At 38.0% G+C, this 18,707-nt stretch overlaps 1 protein-coding gene across 2 annotated transcripts in view; it reads left to right on the top strand.

Annotated features, from left to right (window-relative positions):
• LAD1 (ladinin 1) overlaps nucleotides 1-18,707 on the top strand; it is a 34,049-nt gene that overhangs the window by 12,020 nt on the left and 3,322 nt on the right. For both annotated transcript variants that reach the window (XM_074308752.1, XM_074308751.1), the window contains exons 2-7: nucleotides 7,958-8,095; nucleotides 9,453-10,491; nucleotides 11,580-11,684; nucleotides 13,889-13,932; nucleotides 16,714-16,786; nucleotides 17,030-17,167. In XM_074308752.1, the coding sequence (XP_074164853.1) occupies nucleotides 7,958-8,095; nucleotides 9,453-10,491; nucleotides 11,580-11,684; nucleotides 13,889-13,932; nucleotides 16,714-16,786; nucleotides 17,030-17,167 (1,537 nt within the window). The remainder of the gene's footprint in view (nucleotides 1-7,957; nucleotides 8,096-9,452; nucleotides 10,492-11,579; nucleotides 11,685-13,888; nucleotides 13,933-16,713; nucleotides 16,787-17,029; nucleotides 17,168-18,707) is intronic.

Below are 18,707 nucleotides of genomic sequence, written 5' to 3'. Positions count from 1 at the left end.
CCAGTCCTGGAGTAAGGAGGATCTGAGTTTAAATCTGACCCCAGATACTTACCATTTATTATCTATATGGATAGGCAAATTACCCTAGGCAAACTACTTAACTCTAATTGCCTTGAAAAAAAAAAAGAAAAGAAAAAAAATTGAAGCAAAAAGAAGTTATTGTGATTGTTTTTTCAGTTCTTTGTATACTGAAATGGTCATGTGTATTGCAGACTAAGTTCATAATAAAAAAGAGAAATTGGTGCCATCAGACTATGAGTTTCCTCAGTCTCTGATCCTTCATTCCTTAAATTTTCTTGGCATTACTATCCTGTCCCCCTCTCAAATGACAAAGAAACAACTATCACTACTCTTTATTCAAGTTAATTCCTATACTTGTTCCTTTGATTTCATTACCTCCTAGTTCCTCAAGGACCTTGTTCCCAGATTCTTCCTTTCTCTCTCTATGTATTTTAAGCCTTTCCTGCACTGATTTCTCCCTGTCTTCAAATATGTTAAAGTCTTCCCAGCCCTTAAAAAAGCTCAAAGTTTTCCCTGATGTTTCTACCTCTTCTTCCCTGAACTTCTTGCAAAAGTTGTTTTTGTTGTTTTTAATTTCACTCCCTACAAACCTTGAAATCTGGCTCCTGCTCTCTACCAAAACTGGTCTCTTTTACATTACCATTGACCTCCTAATTTCCAATTCCAGTGGCCTCACCATCACCAACATTAATCCATATCCCTCCTTAACCTCTCTCCAACTTTTCACACTGTTGATCACTCCTACTGGATAACACTTCAAGATTCAAGAACATGATATTTTCCTACTTCTCCTAGGTGTGTCTTTGCCCCTCTTCCCTTCCCTATCCTTATCCTCTTTCTTGGGGAATTTCATTCACTGCCAGGATTTTGACTACCAACCCAAAAGAAGTTGACTCCCAAATTTAAATCATTAGTCCTGACCTCTTTTTCTGAACTCCAGACCCATATCCTGAACTGGCTACAAGACAGGTCTACTGGGATGGATGCAAGTTCATAGTCAACATATCTTCAAATTGAACTTATTATTTTTTTTTCAAACCTGGTCTTCCTTTGAAATACAAATTCCAGTTTATGGCTTTCATCCACATGAATGTTGTTGTCCATCCCTTATCCCATGTTTATAAACTTTGGATTGTCTTTAATTAGGATCTTGGACTTGGAAGGACCTTCAGATGTAACCCAAGTCAACATGAAGAAGAATCCTTCTTACCCCATTCCAAATAAGTAGTCAGTAAGTCAATGCTTGGAAACCTGCAGTAAAGTCTCAACTTTTAGCCTAAAATTCCAGAATGTCTTAATAGAAGGATGGTTTGTGAGCATTTAGAAGGGAAACTATTAATATTAAAATTATAGATAGCTTTATCAATGATAGGTCATGTTGGAATAACCTTATTTCATTTTGAGGGTGAGGAATAGGAATTAGGTGGGTAAATGGGGAAATGCTTATAGTAATGAAATACTTAGATTTCAGCAAAGTTTTTGGCTCAATCTCTTATGTTATCATTGTGGATATCATGAAGAAATATAGGACCCACTACTGTCAAAGCAGCAGCCCATTCTACTTTTGAATTTTAATTTTTAGAAAGGTTTTTCTTATATAGAGACAAAAACTCAACTCTAAAATCCTACTCCTAGTTATGCTCTCTGGAGGCAAGTAGAAAAAGTCAATCCTATTTCTTCCATTTAACAGACCTACTACTTGATGACAATCATCATGATTGTTAGGGAATATAGTGGCTAGAGTGTGAAATTTGGAACTAGGAAGAATTAAGTTCGAATATTCCCCTTAGACACTTATTAGCTGTGTGACTCTGGGCTAGCATATTTATGTAGCAGTTTAAGGTTTGCAAAACACTTTATAAATATTACTTCATTTTATCCTCACAATAACCCTGGAAAGTGGGTATTAATATTATTATATTTATTATAGTTAAAGAAACTGAAGCTGATGTTTATTAAGTCTTGACCAGGGTCACAGATCTAGTAAGTTCCAAAGTATCCAAAAAAATACTGATTGTAAGTCAAGTGCTTTATTCATTTCTCTATTTAATTGCTAATAGATGTTAATAATTATTATTAAATTCCATTTTCCACATCACCTGAAATCTTGGATTTTCTAGGCTAAACACACCTTGTTCCTTCAGCTGATCATCATGTGGCACAATTTACTGTCCATGTCCTTGTCATCTTCATCTGCATACACTCCAGATTTTCAATTTTCCCCTTTTCCTTTCCTCTTACACCCAGTCTCATATGCCAGGTCTTGTCAATTCTATCTTAGAAACATTTCTTACATCTGCCCCACTCCTTTCTAGCCTGTCTTCTCTATTAAAATTAACCATCTGCATCAGGGGTTCTCAAACTACGGCCCTCTGCCAGATGCAGCCTGCTGAGGACGTTTACGCGGCAGCCAGGTTATGGCAAATGGGCTGAGGGGCAGAGAGTTTTTATTTTTACTATAATCTGGCCCTCCAACAGTCTGAGGAACAGTGAACTGGCCCCCTATTTAAAAAAATTTGAGGACCACTGATCTGGATAAATGCAATAGATTTTTAATAAGTCTTCTCACCCCTTTTTTAGATTATATGTGTACATTAATTTTTTTTTTATATATTTTTCATACGAATCATGTTGGGAGAGAAAAATCAGAACAAAAGGTACAAATCACGAGGGAAAAAATAGAATGAAAAAAAAGCGAAAATAGTATGCATTGATCCACATTCAGTCTGCATAGTTCTCTCTGGATGTAGATGGTGTTTTCCACCTCAAATTTATTGGAATTGCCTCCTCCAATACATCTTGATCCCTCTCCCAAATCCATTTTTCTTATCGATGCCAGAATCATCTTTCTTATGAAAAAAATCTGCTCATGTTACTTTTTGTTAGGTTCTTACTAAGTGCTAAGTTGGTACTTAACAATTCTCTAGTTCACAGAATTGTTAAGTACCGATTTAGCACTTAGTAAGAACTTAACAACTTTTCTGTTAAAAAATGTTATAAGTTGTTTTCAATTGATTCCCAAATAAAGTTTGGACTATTTTCCCTGAATTTCAAAACTTTTCATGATCCATCTCTATCCTACCTTTTAAGTGTTATCTCAATATAATTAAATTCCCATTCTTTTCCAGCCAGATTGGACAACTCTCTGTCCCCATGAAATTAGAGATTGCATTCTTACACTTCCATGCCTTTATCCAGTCTGTTTCCAGTGGCTAGAATAACCTCCCTTCCTTCTCTGCCTGTTGAACAGAATATTTTCTTAAGCACAAATCAAAGCCTTCTTTTTCAGGAAATCTCCTTTTATCTCTCTATTTGGAAATAACTTTTTCCCACCCTCCACAGTGCGCTCTCTCTCTCTCTCTCTCTCTCTCTCTCTCTCTCTCTCTCTCTCAAATTTAAGTAATAGTAAAAATTACTATTGTGTATTGCTATGAGACCTTGGAAAAGTCAGTAAACCTCTTCTAATCTCAGAGTCTTATTTGTGAAAATGGTGATTCATTCATTCAACAAGTGTTTATTAATCATGTACAATTTCTCAGGCTCTGTTTTGAGCACTGAGGGTACAAAGATAAAAACAAAACAGTCCCTGTCCTCAAGGAGCTTAGGTTCTATTGGGGGAAGGAGTAAAATAATTATCTTGTAGTACCTACCTTTCAGGATTATCAGATGAAATTAAATGATACAGAAAAAAATGCTTTGTAAACCTTCAAGTGAGATATATATATATATAGTGAAGAAGAAGAGAGGAGGAGAAGGATATGGGACTCCTTCACCTCCTCTTTTTCCTTTCCCTGCTCCTCCTCAAACTGCTTCCCTTTCCTAGAAAACTCCTAGAAAAGAGAGCACTGTGTCTTAGACAAAATTTGTGTTTCTCCCGGTAGTTCACCTAGTGTTTTTTGCACATAGGAGATGTTTGAAAAATTGTTGATTTGTGTTGAAATCAGATTACCTGGGTTTAATTCTGCCACTTAATTTGTCATATAATCTTGAATAAGTTATTTGTAGAGTCATGTTGTAGAGTTATATTATAGACCTAGAATTGAATGATCTCAAAACAATTAATTCCAATTCTCTCATTTTCCAAATAAGAAACCTGAGCAGAGAGAATTGAAAAAAAAAAAAAACTTTCTGGAGTCATATAGTTGGAAAATAACCAAGGTGGACTTGAAATCAGGTCTTTCTGACTCCAACTCCAAACCACAACCTTATGGGAAAAAAATCTAGAACACATAATTGAAGATATTTGTAAGCATTTAGAAAAGTAAAGCAAAAGGGGAAAAGGACCAATATATACAAAATTATTTATAGCAACTTTCTCAATAGATCACATATCTGAAGACTGAAGGAGTGATTTGAGGAATGATTTTAAATGATTTGAGGAATGATTTTAAAACCTAGAAAAACGTGTCAATGTATGCACAGTGAACTGAATCAAAAGAATTTATCAAATAACAATATTATAAAGACAAATAGTTTTGAAGACTTAAGAACTTTAATCATTACAGTGACCAATTATATTATTCCAGAGATGATGATATTTACCTTTTGACCAAGAGATAATAGATTCTAGACACAGAATATGAGAACGAGGTTGTGGTATATGGCAGGGCTTCTTAACATTTTTCCACTCATAACCCCTTTTCACCCAAGAAATTTTTATATGACCCTGGGAATATAGGTATAGAAAAACAAATCAAACTTTTATTTATAATAAATCATAATTTCATGATCCTCACATTCTGTTACATGACCCCCATATAGGGTTGCAATTCACAGTTTAAGAAGTTTTGGTATATGATTTTGATGAAATACTATTGTGCTTTAAGAAATGATGCATAGGATATTTTCAGGAAAAAAGCTGGGAAGACTTATATGAGATGATGCAATGTGAAGTGAACAAAACCAAGAGAACGTAATACATAATGATAGTGATGGTATGCTATGATCAATTGTATTCTTACCAATATGATGATCCAAAACAATTTAAAAGGATGTTGCCCATCTCTAAAGAAAAAAAATTGATGGAGTTTGAATGCAGATCAAAGCATACTTAAAAAAACTTTCTTCATTTTTCTTTCTTTTTTGTGTTTTCTTTTGCAACATAGCTAATGTGAAGACGTTTCACATGACTGCACATGTATAATCTTTAGCAAATTGCTTGCCTTCTCGAAGAAGGGAGAAGAGAGGGAGGGAGAGAATTTGGAACTTAAAATAAAAAAAGATTAAAATTGTTTTTACATATAACTGAGAACAAATAAAATTAAAGAAAGATATAGTATGTGATATACTTTTTCAGACAGGGTTAATTTAAGATTTTGTTTTTCTTGAGTATTCATAGTGTTATGAGGACTTTGTTTTTTCTTTTTCTAGTGGAGGTGGGAGAGTAAGGAGTAAAAAAGATAGCAAAAAATGAAAGGAGATTGATAAGGCATATTTTTTAAAAATGCAGAAAAAAGGATTAAAAATGTCAGAAACAATAGCTTTGAAAACTAGAGATTGAACTTAAATTCCTAAAAAGAAAAGCAAGCTACTCAAGAGATCTGTGGTTTTCATGAACAATCCTCTTTTTTTTTTTTCTGTTCTATTTTGTACTTGGAAATACTCATTTTATTTGGCATTTGAATTCAGAATAAAAATGAAATTTTAAAAAAAGAAAAAGGAAACAGACCCAATAGGCCATGTCAGAAATGGTCTTTTGTGGGGCTTGGGTTATTAGACTATGATATTAGTTATTAGAAAATGAGGGAAATTCTCTAAGTTGAGTGTACTTACATTTCAGTGGAACATTTGATAAAAAGTTTTAGGGTATCACTACAGACAAGATATAGTGGTCTGGGCCAGATTTCAGTAGATCTTTAGTGACTTAACATCAATAAGCCAGTGTCAGCTTCATGTCTACAGTGGAGTGATGAAGGATTCCTGTCTTTCCCTAGCCCAGTGCTTTTTGAGATTTTTATCAATAACTTGGATAAAGGTATAGATGGGACACTTATCTAATTTTCAGATGATGTGCTGAATGCCCAAGTCAGGATACAAAAAGATCTTGACAAACTCTAACAATAGAATTATTCTAATAAGATTTAACTTAATCTAAATGAATATAAACTTCCAGACTTTGGGTTTTTTTTTTTTTTAATTTTAAAAAATTAATCTCTTGAATACAAGATGGTAGACAATATTCTAGTGAAAATTCTCACAGAGGAAGTGGATAGCCTCCTCTAGGAGGGCATTTTTCTCCTGAGGAAATTCTTCCCAGATGCACCATCAAGACTCACTCATCTCGGCTATCATTATTGTAAAGATTATTGTAAAATCACAGAATAAAAAGAAAATTGATTAGAGAGGTATTAAAGGGGGAGGGAGAGACCAGAAAGAAAAAAAAAAAAGAAAAAAAAAAAGAACCTAGGGTCAGAGTCAGAACAACAAGCTATTAGATTAGTACCTTATCTTTCAGATTACTTTCCATTTACTTTGTATATGTTTTACATATTGTCTTCCCTGGGGCAGTGAAGTAGTATAATGAGCTTGGAATCAGGAAGAGCTCTTTTTCATGAGTTCAAATCCATTCTCAGACACTTAATAGCTGTGTGAATTTGGGCAAATCATTTAGCTCTGCTTCTATTTCCTCATCTTTAAAATAATATGGAGAAGGAAATGGCAATATTGTTACCAAGAAAACCTCATATAAGGTCACAAAGAATTGGAAATGACAATAGCTAAAAATGTCTCTCCTGTTAGTACAAGAGCTCTTTGAGAGCAAGGACCAAGTTTTTGCCTTTCTTTGTATCTCTAGTTCTTAGTACAGTCCCTGCTAAATAATAAATATTAAATGCTTCTTGACAGGCTGAAACCCAGCTCTGCTATTTACCAGTTGTGTAATATTGGGCAATGTTTAACTTCTCAGAAACAATTCTTTCATCTATAAAACGGTGATTATAATAGTTGTACTACTTCTGTTGCAGGGGATACTGTGCAATATTGTAAGGAAAGTGCTTTATAATAAAAAAAATACTAGATAATTTTAAACTATATTAAATTATTTCACATACCAACCCCCTAACATACACACATACACACATTGAAACACACATACACATACACACCATTTACAAGGATCTGGGGATTCTTATTAGGCTGGATAAGAAAATTTAAGGTAGAGATGGGACATGAAATCTGCCTTCAAATATTTGAAAGATTGTTATAAGGAAGAAGGATTGGGTTTGTTATACTTTCCCAGCAGGGCATAACTTCCAGAATAAAGGGTGAAATTTATTGAAAGAGAAAAACTTGAAAGAATAAAAATGATGCTCAGTGAGAGCTTTCTAATTAGAGTAGATTGCCATCTTGGAATCAGTGGTTTCCTCATTGATGGAGATTTTGGAGACTTGAAGATTATTTCTCTGAAATGTTAGTAAATGGTTTCCTCCATTTTCCATAATTGTATGGCCTAGAGGACCCAATTTGAAGCATCTTCTGATTCTAGTATTCTGGGATTCAATGATTTGCAGAGAAGTTGATTATTTAACCATGCTCAACAATGATGCTCTCTTTGTATAAAGTATAAAGTTTATAAAGTATAAAATTTAAGCTGCAATGCTTTATGTTTTCATTTCAGGATTCCTGAGAAGCTCCAATAAAAAAATCCTTGGCTTTTGTCACTATGTCTTTAATTTTAGCTTTACTAAAAGCTAGACCTTTAAACTTTCTGGGGCTCAGTTTCCTGATCTGTCAAATTGGGGGTTGGGCTAGAAATTCCCCTCTGGCTCCAGATGAAATGAGAAAATGTGCTTAAAGTGTTTTGCAATCCTTCAATTGCTACCTGTAAATTGGTTATTACTGGGTTTCCCATTGGACTACCCTGAAAATCTAGAAGCTCAGCAGCTCATGTGGTCTAAGACCTCTTTTATATCCCTTCATTTCCTCTTCTCAATTGCAGCTTGGCAAGGCAAAGGACCTTGGAGGATGAGGAGGAGCAGGAACGAGAACGTCGGCGAAGGCATCGAAATTTGAGTTCAACCACAGATGATGAAGCCCCAAAGTTTGCCCACAATGGAGGTCAGCCAGCAGTGGAGAGGTACGTATCTGCTTGTGCTCCCCAGGAGTTGGGGAAGGAGAGAGAAGAGGAGAGCAGGGAGTTAGTTTCCCCTCTGTATCATAGTAGAAAGGTGACTAGTTCTATCGTTTGAAGACTGGGGTCCAAAGCTCTCTCTGACATTTATTGCTTTGTGTTATCTAAGGCAATTGACTTCTCTGCTCCTCAGTTTCTTCATCTTAATAAAAAAAGGTTGGACTAGATGCATGAAGTCTTTTCCAACCTTAATTCTATGAGGTTAAGACTCTATGACTTAACTGAGTGAGGAGAAAAGGAAGCAAAGAGATACTGAGGCTGATGTGATGAAAGTGTGCCCCAAGGCTCTTCTCAAACCCCTTCCTCAACCCAGTCCAAACTATTTTCTCTTCCATAATTGAAAATTAAAAGTCAAACCATTGTTGGGATGGCTCGGTAGCACAATGGACAGATTATCGCGGCTAGAGTCAGGAAGATTCATCTCCCTGAGTTCAAATCTGACCTCAGATACTTATTAACTGTATGATCTTAAGCCAGTCACTTTACTTTGTTTGCCTTCATTTCCTCTTCTATAAAATGAGCGGGAGGAAGAAATGGCAAACCACTCCAGCAATTTTGCAAAAGAAAACTCCAAATGGGGTCACAAAGAGTTTCAAGCAACTGAAAAAGACTCAGCAACAAAAATTTCAGTATAGTGGAAAGAGTACAGAAATAAACCTTGGGAATCTTGTATTCTGAGCCTAGTTATGTCACGTTGTGACTTTGAATGAGTCACTTTGTCAGACTATCCTTACTTTTACCATTTTATCTATAAAAATAGAAATTGAGTGCTCTTTGATACCCCTTGTCAGTTTTCCACGGGATCATCTAACTCACATGTTACATAAGACTTGTCCCAAATCTCTATTAAGTTTAAGAATTTGTGCTGTGTTGACTATGTACACCCTACCCAAGATTCTTTGAATCCAAAGTTTAAAAAAGCAGTTCTATTCTCAAGGAGCTTATATCCTACCAGGGAGAAATGGTAATAGGAAAGAATATACAAAATATCTACCAAGGAAATAGAAAAAGTAACTTGGGGTGGGGAAAGAATATACAAAATATCTAACAAGTAAATAAAAAAGTAACTCTGGGTAGTTGTGGTAAAAAGAAAACTACCAATCAGATTAATCAGGGAAGGCTCCCTATAAAAGGGAACATCCAAACTGCTTTGAAAACAGCAAAAGATCCACATAGAAAAGTAGAGTAAGCTTTCCAGACATAGGGAACGAGAGCATGTAGGCAAAATATAGAAGTTCATTCATGTATAAGGAACAAAAAATAGACCCAGTTGTCTGTATTATACCTGCCTCCTCTCTTACAGGCTCCCAAGCCTGGAGGAAACTGAGACTCCTAAGCGTCATTCATCCATCAAAGATGAAGAGGATGAGAATTTCCAGGCAGTTCTAAGAACGAGGCAGGAGCGGCGACTGCGGAGGCAAGCCATGGAGGCTTCCCAGTCCTCCATCAAGGAGCAGCTAGAGGTAGAGAAGAAAAAGGATAGCCAGAGTACGGAGTCAGCCACACAGGAGCCCTCAGTGCCCCAGAAGGACATGGTACCTCCACCCAGACGAAAATTGAGCCAAAAGCAGAGGGGACTTTGGGCCATAGATGAGAAGAGTTCAGAGGGAGGAGAGACAAAGACTGTGAAGACTTTGGACCAAAGGACAGTTTCGACCCCAGAAAAGACACCGATCCAGGACCAGACAGCTCCAGAGAGAAAACCATCAACAGAAAAGATGCCGGCCCCAAACCAGGCAACTCCAGAGAAAACATTCACTTCAGAGAAGATACCAGACCAGGACCAGGCAGCTCCAGAGAGAAAAAGAGCTTCAGAGAAGACATTACCCCAACACCAGACAACTCCAGAGAAAAAATTAACTTCAGAGAGGAGATCTGTTTTTGAAAAAGCATCATTCACAGAAAAGACATTGGTTCCTGAGGAAGCATTAGCCCCAAAGAAGGTATTAGCTGGAGAGAAGGCATTGACTTCAGTGAAGACATCAAGTTGGGAGAAGGTATTAGTTTCAGAGAAAGGGTCAGTCTCTGAGGAGTCTTTAATCCCAAAGAAGTTATCAACTCGGGAGAGAGCACTGGCTTTTGAGAGGACATCTCAGGAGAAAGCACTGACTCCAGAGAAGGGCTCAGTTAGGGAAAAAGTAATAGCCTCCAGGAAACTGGGTCTGGAGCAGCCTCCAGTTCAGACTCAAGAGCAAAAGGACTCTGAGAGAGATGTGCCAGAAAAGAAAGAGCCAAAAAGAAGGGAGACCTCGGAGAAGTCACCCTCTTCAGAGGCACCTAGAGAGGAGATGAAGTCTGAACCTCAGCCAGTGGCTTCTCGTTTCCGGCCCTTCACCCTCCAGGTGGGTAATGTCTTGGTCCTTGGCTCTATTCTCCACCCTCCACCTTTGCCCCATATCTTCCTGTCCTATCCCAACTTCAACCAGTATTACTATACTCTGTATGCAGTAAGTGCTAAATAAGTGCTTTTTCATTCATTCAAACAACTTTCCTCAGAAGCCTTTGGAATCCTTAAAAAGCCCTTCAGACATCACTGACTGAGTTTGGTCTTAGAGAAAATTCTTCCTTCATGTTTTTCAGAGCAGAGGTGTCAAACACATTCAGTCTCTGGACTAGATTAAGAATGGGAAATATTAAACAAAATAAACAAAAATACAATAAACATGAATTACATTACATTTTAAATTCAGTTGATATGAGTATTAAAGGAATACTTATGGACTGAGTGGGCCTATCTCAAAATTTGCTACTCCCCCTTCTTCTTGAACCTTTCTACATTTACTCTGAGACATCAACAGTTTCCTTGCTGCCAGAAGCCCTGCCCTAGGTACCTAGTTGTTCCTAGTTGTACCTTCTCCTAAAATTATACTTAATGGACTGATATTGGTATTTATCCCAGCCTTGGAGATTGGACATGCCTTCCTGGAGGAATATTGGACTGGGGATGAGAGTGGAAACACTCTATACCCACCTCTACTTCACATTATCTCTAAAGAGCTCCTCTGTTTTACCACATAACTAGGAAATTAAAGAAAAATAATATTTTTTAGTTTATTTTTAATATACTTTTAAAATGAATTATGTTGAGAGAGAAAAATCAGAGCAAACGGGAAAAACCATGGGAGAGATAAAAATACAAAAAAAAAAAGAAGTGAACATAACATGTGTTGATTTATATCCATCTTTTTAGTTCTTTCTCTTTTTGCAAATGTCATTTTCTGTCCAAAGTCTATGGGATTAAAGGAAAATAACCTCCAAGTTTCCTTTCAGCTTCAAACTCCATGATTTCATATTTTCCTCACCAGTTATGGGTTCAGCTTAGTCTACACCTGTGGGGTCCATTCTAGCTCACATATGAGGTTCCAAAGAACTGTGACAAATACCCTATAAGTGTTCCAGACCTAGACAAACTTGCTGTTCTCTCTTCCAGGTGAAAATCCCAAGCAAAGAGGCAGAAACCGAAGTGACCTCTCCAAGCCAGGGCACCTACAGCAGCTCCCTCACACGCTCCAGCCCTAGAACTATCTCCTTTCGGGTAAGGGTCAGAGGAGAGAGAAAGGTCTCTATTCAAGCGAACTATAGACTACTTGTCTCTCTACATGGCATGGCATGGGTAACTTTTATATATAGCATGAGGGAGTTAGGTAACTGTCATAGAAGACCTTCCTGATATTAGGTGACTACTGGAGGAGTTAGAACATTTTACAAATAAGTTAAATAGAAATAAGCAATCAGTACCTTGCAGAGGACCTAAATGGCCAAATTGGTACTTGGGTGATAAATACAGGGTTTTCTAACATGGGCAGCCACACCTAGTGGGGAAGACAAGAGTTGCAAAGCAGATCATGTATATGGGGGTGGCTGGAGCCATGCCCGCTTTCTCCTTTATCATACAACTACCACCTTTCACCACCTACCCCTCCTTCCATCTCACAACTCTCCACATCGCAGATCTTCCTGTCTAGAAATCACTTTGTTTCTCTGAGTTTCAGTTTACTCACCTATAAAATGAGTGGGTTGGGCTAAATGGCCTCTAAATCTAGACTCATGTGAAGACTTGCCTGGTGGAATGAGCAGATGAGAACAATTTGTTCTAAGAGACGTGAAGGTGGCTAAAGTGAGTTTAATCAGGCATTTAAGATGCCAAGGTCATGCATTGCCTCCTGGGCCATCTTGACTTTTGTCCTGCCACTGGACTTGGATGACTCTGGAAGAGAGAATAAGGCTCATGGCTTTTGTTAGCTCTGCCTCACTTAAATCCAATTCTCGAACAAATCAAGACATTATAGTGTCATTGGCTCTCTTTGAAAACAAAGGACAAACAAGTCCCATGTGCTGGGAGTACCCTGTACCCACCCACCTCTACTGTACATTATCCTTAAAGAGCTCCTCCTTTTTACCACATAACTAGGAAATCAAAGGTTTTTTTAGTTTATTTATTTTTAATATACATTGTTTTATGAATTTTGTTGGGAGAAAAAAATCAGAGCAAATGGGGAAAACCATGGGAGAGATAAAGGGACAGAAAAAAGAAGTGAACATAGCATGTGTCCCTACCAAAAATTTCCGCTGTGTACAATCTAACCTCACCCACACCAGACATCTTGGTATAGATGACTTCAATCCCATCTCTGACACTCACTTGTCTATATGAGTCTTAATAAACCATAGACCTTCTCAGAGCCTCGGTTTCCTCCTTTATGGAATGAGGGAGTTGGATCGGATGCCCTTTAAAATCTTTCAACTCTAAATCTATGATCCTGTATATCTAGGAGCCATAATTCCTTGAGGATACTCCTACCATATAATTCTCACTCTCACTATATAACAGAAATCCCAACCTGTACTGTACAATCATATAATTCCTAAACCATGACTCCTTCTTCCCTGTACAATGTAAACCTTATCATATAATTCATGCTTATTACCGTGTATTTCCCAACTTGTACTTTATGAGAAAGTATTAGTTGTACAAAGACTGTTAGACCTAGAATAAGGGGAGACCCAAATTCAAATCCTACTTACTGACAGTGTGGTCATTCGTATGTCACTTAACCTCTCTAAAACTCAGTTTCTGCATCTATAAAATTGTACCTATGGTACCAACCTTACCAGTTTATTGAAGGGTTGTCTTAAAGATTATGTAAAGTGCTTTGAAAACTTTAGGATAGCATGTGAATGTCAAGTATTATCATTAATAATTTTTATTGTTTAATAAAGTATTTTATAATTTATAATCTTGCTTAATAATCTGTAATTGGATTATTAATTCTTTAATTAACTATAACTAATAATAAATCCCATATTATATCCTATACTTCCCTAATGGCTTCTAAATCATTGATCCTTTCCACCTTATGGCCCATTCCACAAAACTCCCACTTACCATTACCACCATACACAAGGAGCTCTCATCTAATATCCATAGAACACTTTCTGGCCCACAAGAAGGTAAGAAATGAGGGCAGTATCATTCTTTTCCCAGAATTACCTTATTACCTGAGCTCTATAATCAAGGCTCATAGATTCACTGTCTAATTACACCAGTATTCAAGTGTAGACTATGAAAGCTGTTTTTCTCACTGAATTTTGTGAACATTTAGCCAGAATTTTCTTTCTTTCTAACAAAGAGGTAATATGAGTAGATAGCTAGGGATAGAAAGACTCTGAATTCGCAATCCTTAAGGGGAGTCTTCTGTGTTTTCCTTCCTCACTATCATTTTTCCTCTCTCTTTTCAGATGAACACTAGGAAAGAAAACCCAGAGACAACATTGACCCGTAGGTAAGGGTTTGGGGAGGGGCTGCCCCTCTCTTTTACCTCTACTAAACACTTTCCCTGTGCCCAGCTCTGTATGGGATTGCAAGAGAAGTCCAGAATGTGGCTCCTCTACCCAGGGACCATATAGTCTCATCTAGAGAGGCCAAAATCATAGTGATGAAAGAAGGGATTCTGGGAATAAATTTTGAAGGAAGTCACAGAAGGCCTGAGGCTGGGATGATCTGGGAGGACTTCATGCAAAAAGGTGGAAAGCTGGGCTTTGAAAGTTGGATAGGAATTGAGAAGAGTGAGGGCAGCCCAGATAGGGATACAGAATAAATATAGGGGAAAAGAGGAAGATGATGGTTCTTTGAGAATACTGCAGAATATAGCAACACAAGAATAACCATATTGGTTTTGAGCAATGTTGCAGTCAGTCTAGAATGTACAAGGGAAGCTTAAAAGGAAAAGTATATTTCTTGGATACTCTGATTTTTCTTACTAATGATATCATTGAAATTCTTTTTGAATCAATTTCAGTTGTAAATGTAAATAATGTCCCTGGAGAATACAAGAGCACTGTGCTAAATGTTAAAGAAATAATCAAGATACTGAGCCTGCCCTTGAAGGCTTACAATCTAGAAGTCACTTAGCCTCCCTTGGTTTCAGTTTATCACATGGTCTCTAAATCTCTGCTCCTATAGTCATTACTGACTTTGGAGGAGGAGGGGATTCAGAGGTACCATTTGAGCTGGGTTATGAAGGATGAGAAAAAATATGGGGGAAAGGGGCATTTAAGAAAGAGAGAGCAGACATAAATTTGGAATTGTGCAATATTTTGAGGGAACCCTGGCTTAGAGCCAGAGCATGTGGGGGAATAGTATGAAAGAAGACCAAAAGGTAGAGTGGTGCTGTTACAGAAGACTTGAAAGAAAGAAATCTGGACTTTATAGTAATTTTATTGTTCAGTTGTATCTGACTCTCCATGACCCCATTTGGGGTCTCTTGGCAGAAATACTTTGGAGTAGCTTGTCATTTCCTTCTCCAGCTAATTTTACAGATAAACTGAGGCAAATAGGTTTAAATGACTTGCCTAGGATCATATATCTAGTAATGTGCAAAACTGAATTTGAACTCAGGAAAATGATCTTCCTCACTTCAAATCCAACACTTTATGCACTGTAGCTCCATCTAGCGGCTCATTTGTAGTAATAGTCCATATTTATATAGCTTTTCTTAGTTCATAAAATAATTTCTTCACAATTCTGTGAGTCCTGTAATATGCCATTATTATTGCCCTCATTTTACAGATGTGAAAACTGAGGATATATATTACCAAGCTGACTTGTTATAATCAATCTTTAAACTCTAAGATTTTAAACTTCATGGGGGCTCTTTCCTCCCTACTTGACAACTTCTCATTTGGAAGGTGGGAGCCATTAAAGACTTTTGAGCAGAGGATGGATGCAATCATAGATCTGAGAATAAGGAAAACTAATCTATTTATATGCCTATGGCATCTGATGCATCTCTTGAACCAATGAATTCTCAGGGTTTATTGCCATTATGTTCCTTTTGTTCCTTAGTCTTGATGTTCTTCACCCAGAGCCTTTCCTGTCCTATCTGGAACAGAATCTAGCTCCTTTTTTAGTGAAGGGTTTGATAAGTTAGGGTGCCCAGCAATCCTTAGAAATAATGGAAGGGAGAAGATTGGGAGGTCAAAAGGAAATTTTGAGGTGGACTAGGCAGAAATGGGAAGTGAAGAAGGCTTGTTTAAAGGAGATCTTTAAAATTAAAAAAGAGATCTTTGAGGAGAACTGGGCATGAATGGGACAGAAAGTTGGAGGGTTCCTAATGCCTCAGAGACAGTTAAGGAAAGACCCTTAGTTAGAGTACGTAGTTAGGCTTATTCATTTCCAGCTTCCATCCCTCTGCCCAAGGAAAGGTGTAATGGGCAGCTATGGGATTTGGGATTTTTGATGAGGGCAGAGCAGTGTCAGTCACTTTGCCATACTGAGAATTGTCTATATCCTGAGTTAAGGGATGGAAAGTTGGGGATGCAGAATAGGGTGGGTGTATAAGGTGGGGCATGAATGACCCTCTTTCTTAGATATTTTCAATCTGATGGAGACTGTCTTACTTTTGTCCTTAGGAAACTCCCTGGCTGAGGCTGGAAATTCAATCCCCACTTTCAGGGAGTTCCCAATCTGATGAGCACATACCTTAAGGAAAAAATTAGAAACATTGTTCCCTTTATTCCTCCTTCTTTTCCTTTCCTAAAGTACAAATAGAATAGATTATAATCTACTGAGCACAGCTGGCATTGTTCTGGATTGGAGCAAGTGGGGGGCTCCACCCCCAAAATGTTCTTTCTTCTTAATGTTTTTTTTTTCTTATGTAATCATTGTTCTAAGGGTAGTTTTGCTGGGCAGAGTGAGAACCAAATGAACAACTGAGCCAGAAACCATTTTCAGCTTCAATTGGGAGAGTATAAATCAACAGAATCCTTGAAGTGCTCATCTTTGGCACCAGGTGGCAGGCTGGGTGCACAACTGCTCTCTTAATGGTTCTAGCCCTTTAGGGAGATGGAGGGAGAGAGATTAATTGATGCAGAACCCCCAGCCCTGCCCTCCATTCCTAGGGATTCAGAACAGAGACTTTATCTTGGTGGATCTTCTAACCAACTCCTTTCTCTTGCTATACTTTCCTCCATTTCTCTCTTCCTCTTTTTCCTCTTTTACTTCCTCCCCTTCCCTCATCTTCCTCTTCCTATTTTTCCTCTTATTCTCCTCTTCCTCCTCCCAGTGCCAGCGTGAGGCTTCCGAGCAACACAGTCAAGTTAGGGGAGAAGTTGGAGAGATACCACACAGCTATACAGGTGAGTGGGCAGAATCAGGCCCAAATATGTGGAGAAAGGGAAGGGCCCTATCCTATCCAGGTATATAGGTAGAAGAAAAACCTGGAGGAGTAAGGGGGTTATCCCTTATGCCAAAGTCCCTGGAACTTATGGAGTTCATTTTCCTTTCCTTTCTTCCTCCCATCCCTCCCCAACCTTTGTTCCATCTCCCACTCTATCCTTGCCTCAGAGTGATTGAATGATTTCTGTTTTCTTTGTTCTCAGAGATCAGCATCTGTCAAGTCTCCAGGCTCTTCCCGGACTGAGTTCTTTGTGACTCCTGTTGGGGTGGCCAGCAAGAGGAGCCTTTTTGAGAAGGAGCAGGTCAGGAATAGCAAGGCTGAGCCAGCATTGAGCAGGAAGGTAAGGAAGGTCCATGTCAGGCTTCTCTCTCTGTCTGAATTTCTCCTCTATCTGGGACCTTTTCTAGAGTGGGGAGGCAGGGGAAAATTACCTTCCTTCTACAACTCCTGAAGTAGGGTGGTATGCAAATCTCCTGCATATTCTGGAATAATTCTAATTCCAAGGCAGGAGTAGAGGGGGACGTGGAGTATATTTTTAACAAGGCTTTGCAAAAGGAATATCCTTTATCAGACCATGTGTTCTAATTATTGGTACACAAAGTATAGTAATCTTAGGTATATGTTTGTAGGCATCCTCCTGACACTAACCAGACATACCATCCCTGGCCCAGCACCTAGAGCCTTGCCAACACCATGGCTGGCTCAGATGGAAACATTTTCATGGATAGCAGTGGGGTGTTAGGGACAGGTTATACCTCATTTTTGCTACATCATTTGAGCTACATGTTACAATCAGACATTTATTATGTGTTTATTATGTGCCAGGCATTACACTAAGCTATAGTGGGTAGAGGATTGGACTGGGAGTTACTGTGAAACAAACCTAAGATTGGGTACTTAACTTTCATAGTCCTCAGTTTCCTCATCCATAATATGAAGAAGCTGGATTCCATTATCTCTAAGTTCTCTTTCAGCTTTAAATCTGGGCTCCTAAATCCTTACTTTGCCCATTTTTCTCTTTATTGACATCTCCTAGTAGAGCCTACTCAGCCCCACCATGTGCCTCTTCATTGACATTTGTGGAATTTAATTTTTCTGAGACTGTACCATTCCAAGACTCTGTTACATAGCAGCACAGGAAAACTACTCAAATACTCAAGAAGAATAGCAATATTAAAAAAGACAGGCCTTTGTCTCAGAGAGGATCTTGAGAATTATTAAAAGTTCTGCATAAATTCCCAAAGGCAATCCAGCCCAATCTCCTTCTGTTTAGGTCTGGGTCCAACTTATCCATCAGCATTATCTGTCTGAACTATGATGGGTCAGCTCTGTGAACTGTTTACCCAATTTTTTTTTTTTCACTGTTTATCCTTCCTCATGCCTGCAATGCTCCTCCTCCTAGCTTTTTCCAAAGCTCAGCTAAAGTTTAAGAGACCTTCCCCAGACTCCTCAGTCTTAATACCTTACCTCTGAAATTATTTCCAATTTATATTTTTTATATCTTGTTTATATGGAACATAATTGTTTACATCTTGTCTCCCACATTAGACTGTGACCTCCCTGAGAGCGGGATGATTGCTTAACTTTTTTCATATCTCCAGCACTTACTATAGTGCCTGGTCCATAGTAGGTGCTTGTTGTTCAATTGTGTGCTAATGACATTTGAGATGGGGAAAGTCCTTGTTTATATCATATATAAATTCACTCTACAAGGTCCTTGATAAGGAGTCATCCTTTATTTCTTAAGATATGCAGGTGTAGCCTGGGCCAGAGCCAGGACAGCCTCAGGTGCTCAGGTGCTGGAGAGGAAGCGGCAGAGCCTGTAGCAATCTGGTTTCTTTTTGAAAGTGCCCAGATATGTTGTCTCCAGTAACCCTAAA

This window comes from Sminthopsis crassicaudata, chromosome 4, assembly GCF_048593235.1.
Source record: "Sminthopsis crassicaudata isolate SCR6 chromosome 4, ASM4859323v1, whole genome shotgun sequence".
Classification (NCBI taxonomy): Eukaryota; Metazoa; Chordata; class Mammalia; order Dasyuromorphia; family Dasyuridae; genus Sminthopsis; species Sminthopsis crassicaudata.
The sequence above is the reverse complement of the archived record's forward strand: the minus strand, read 5'-3'. Positions and strand labels throughout refer to the sequence as shown.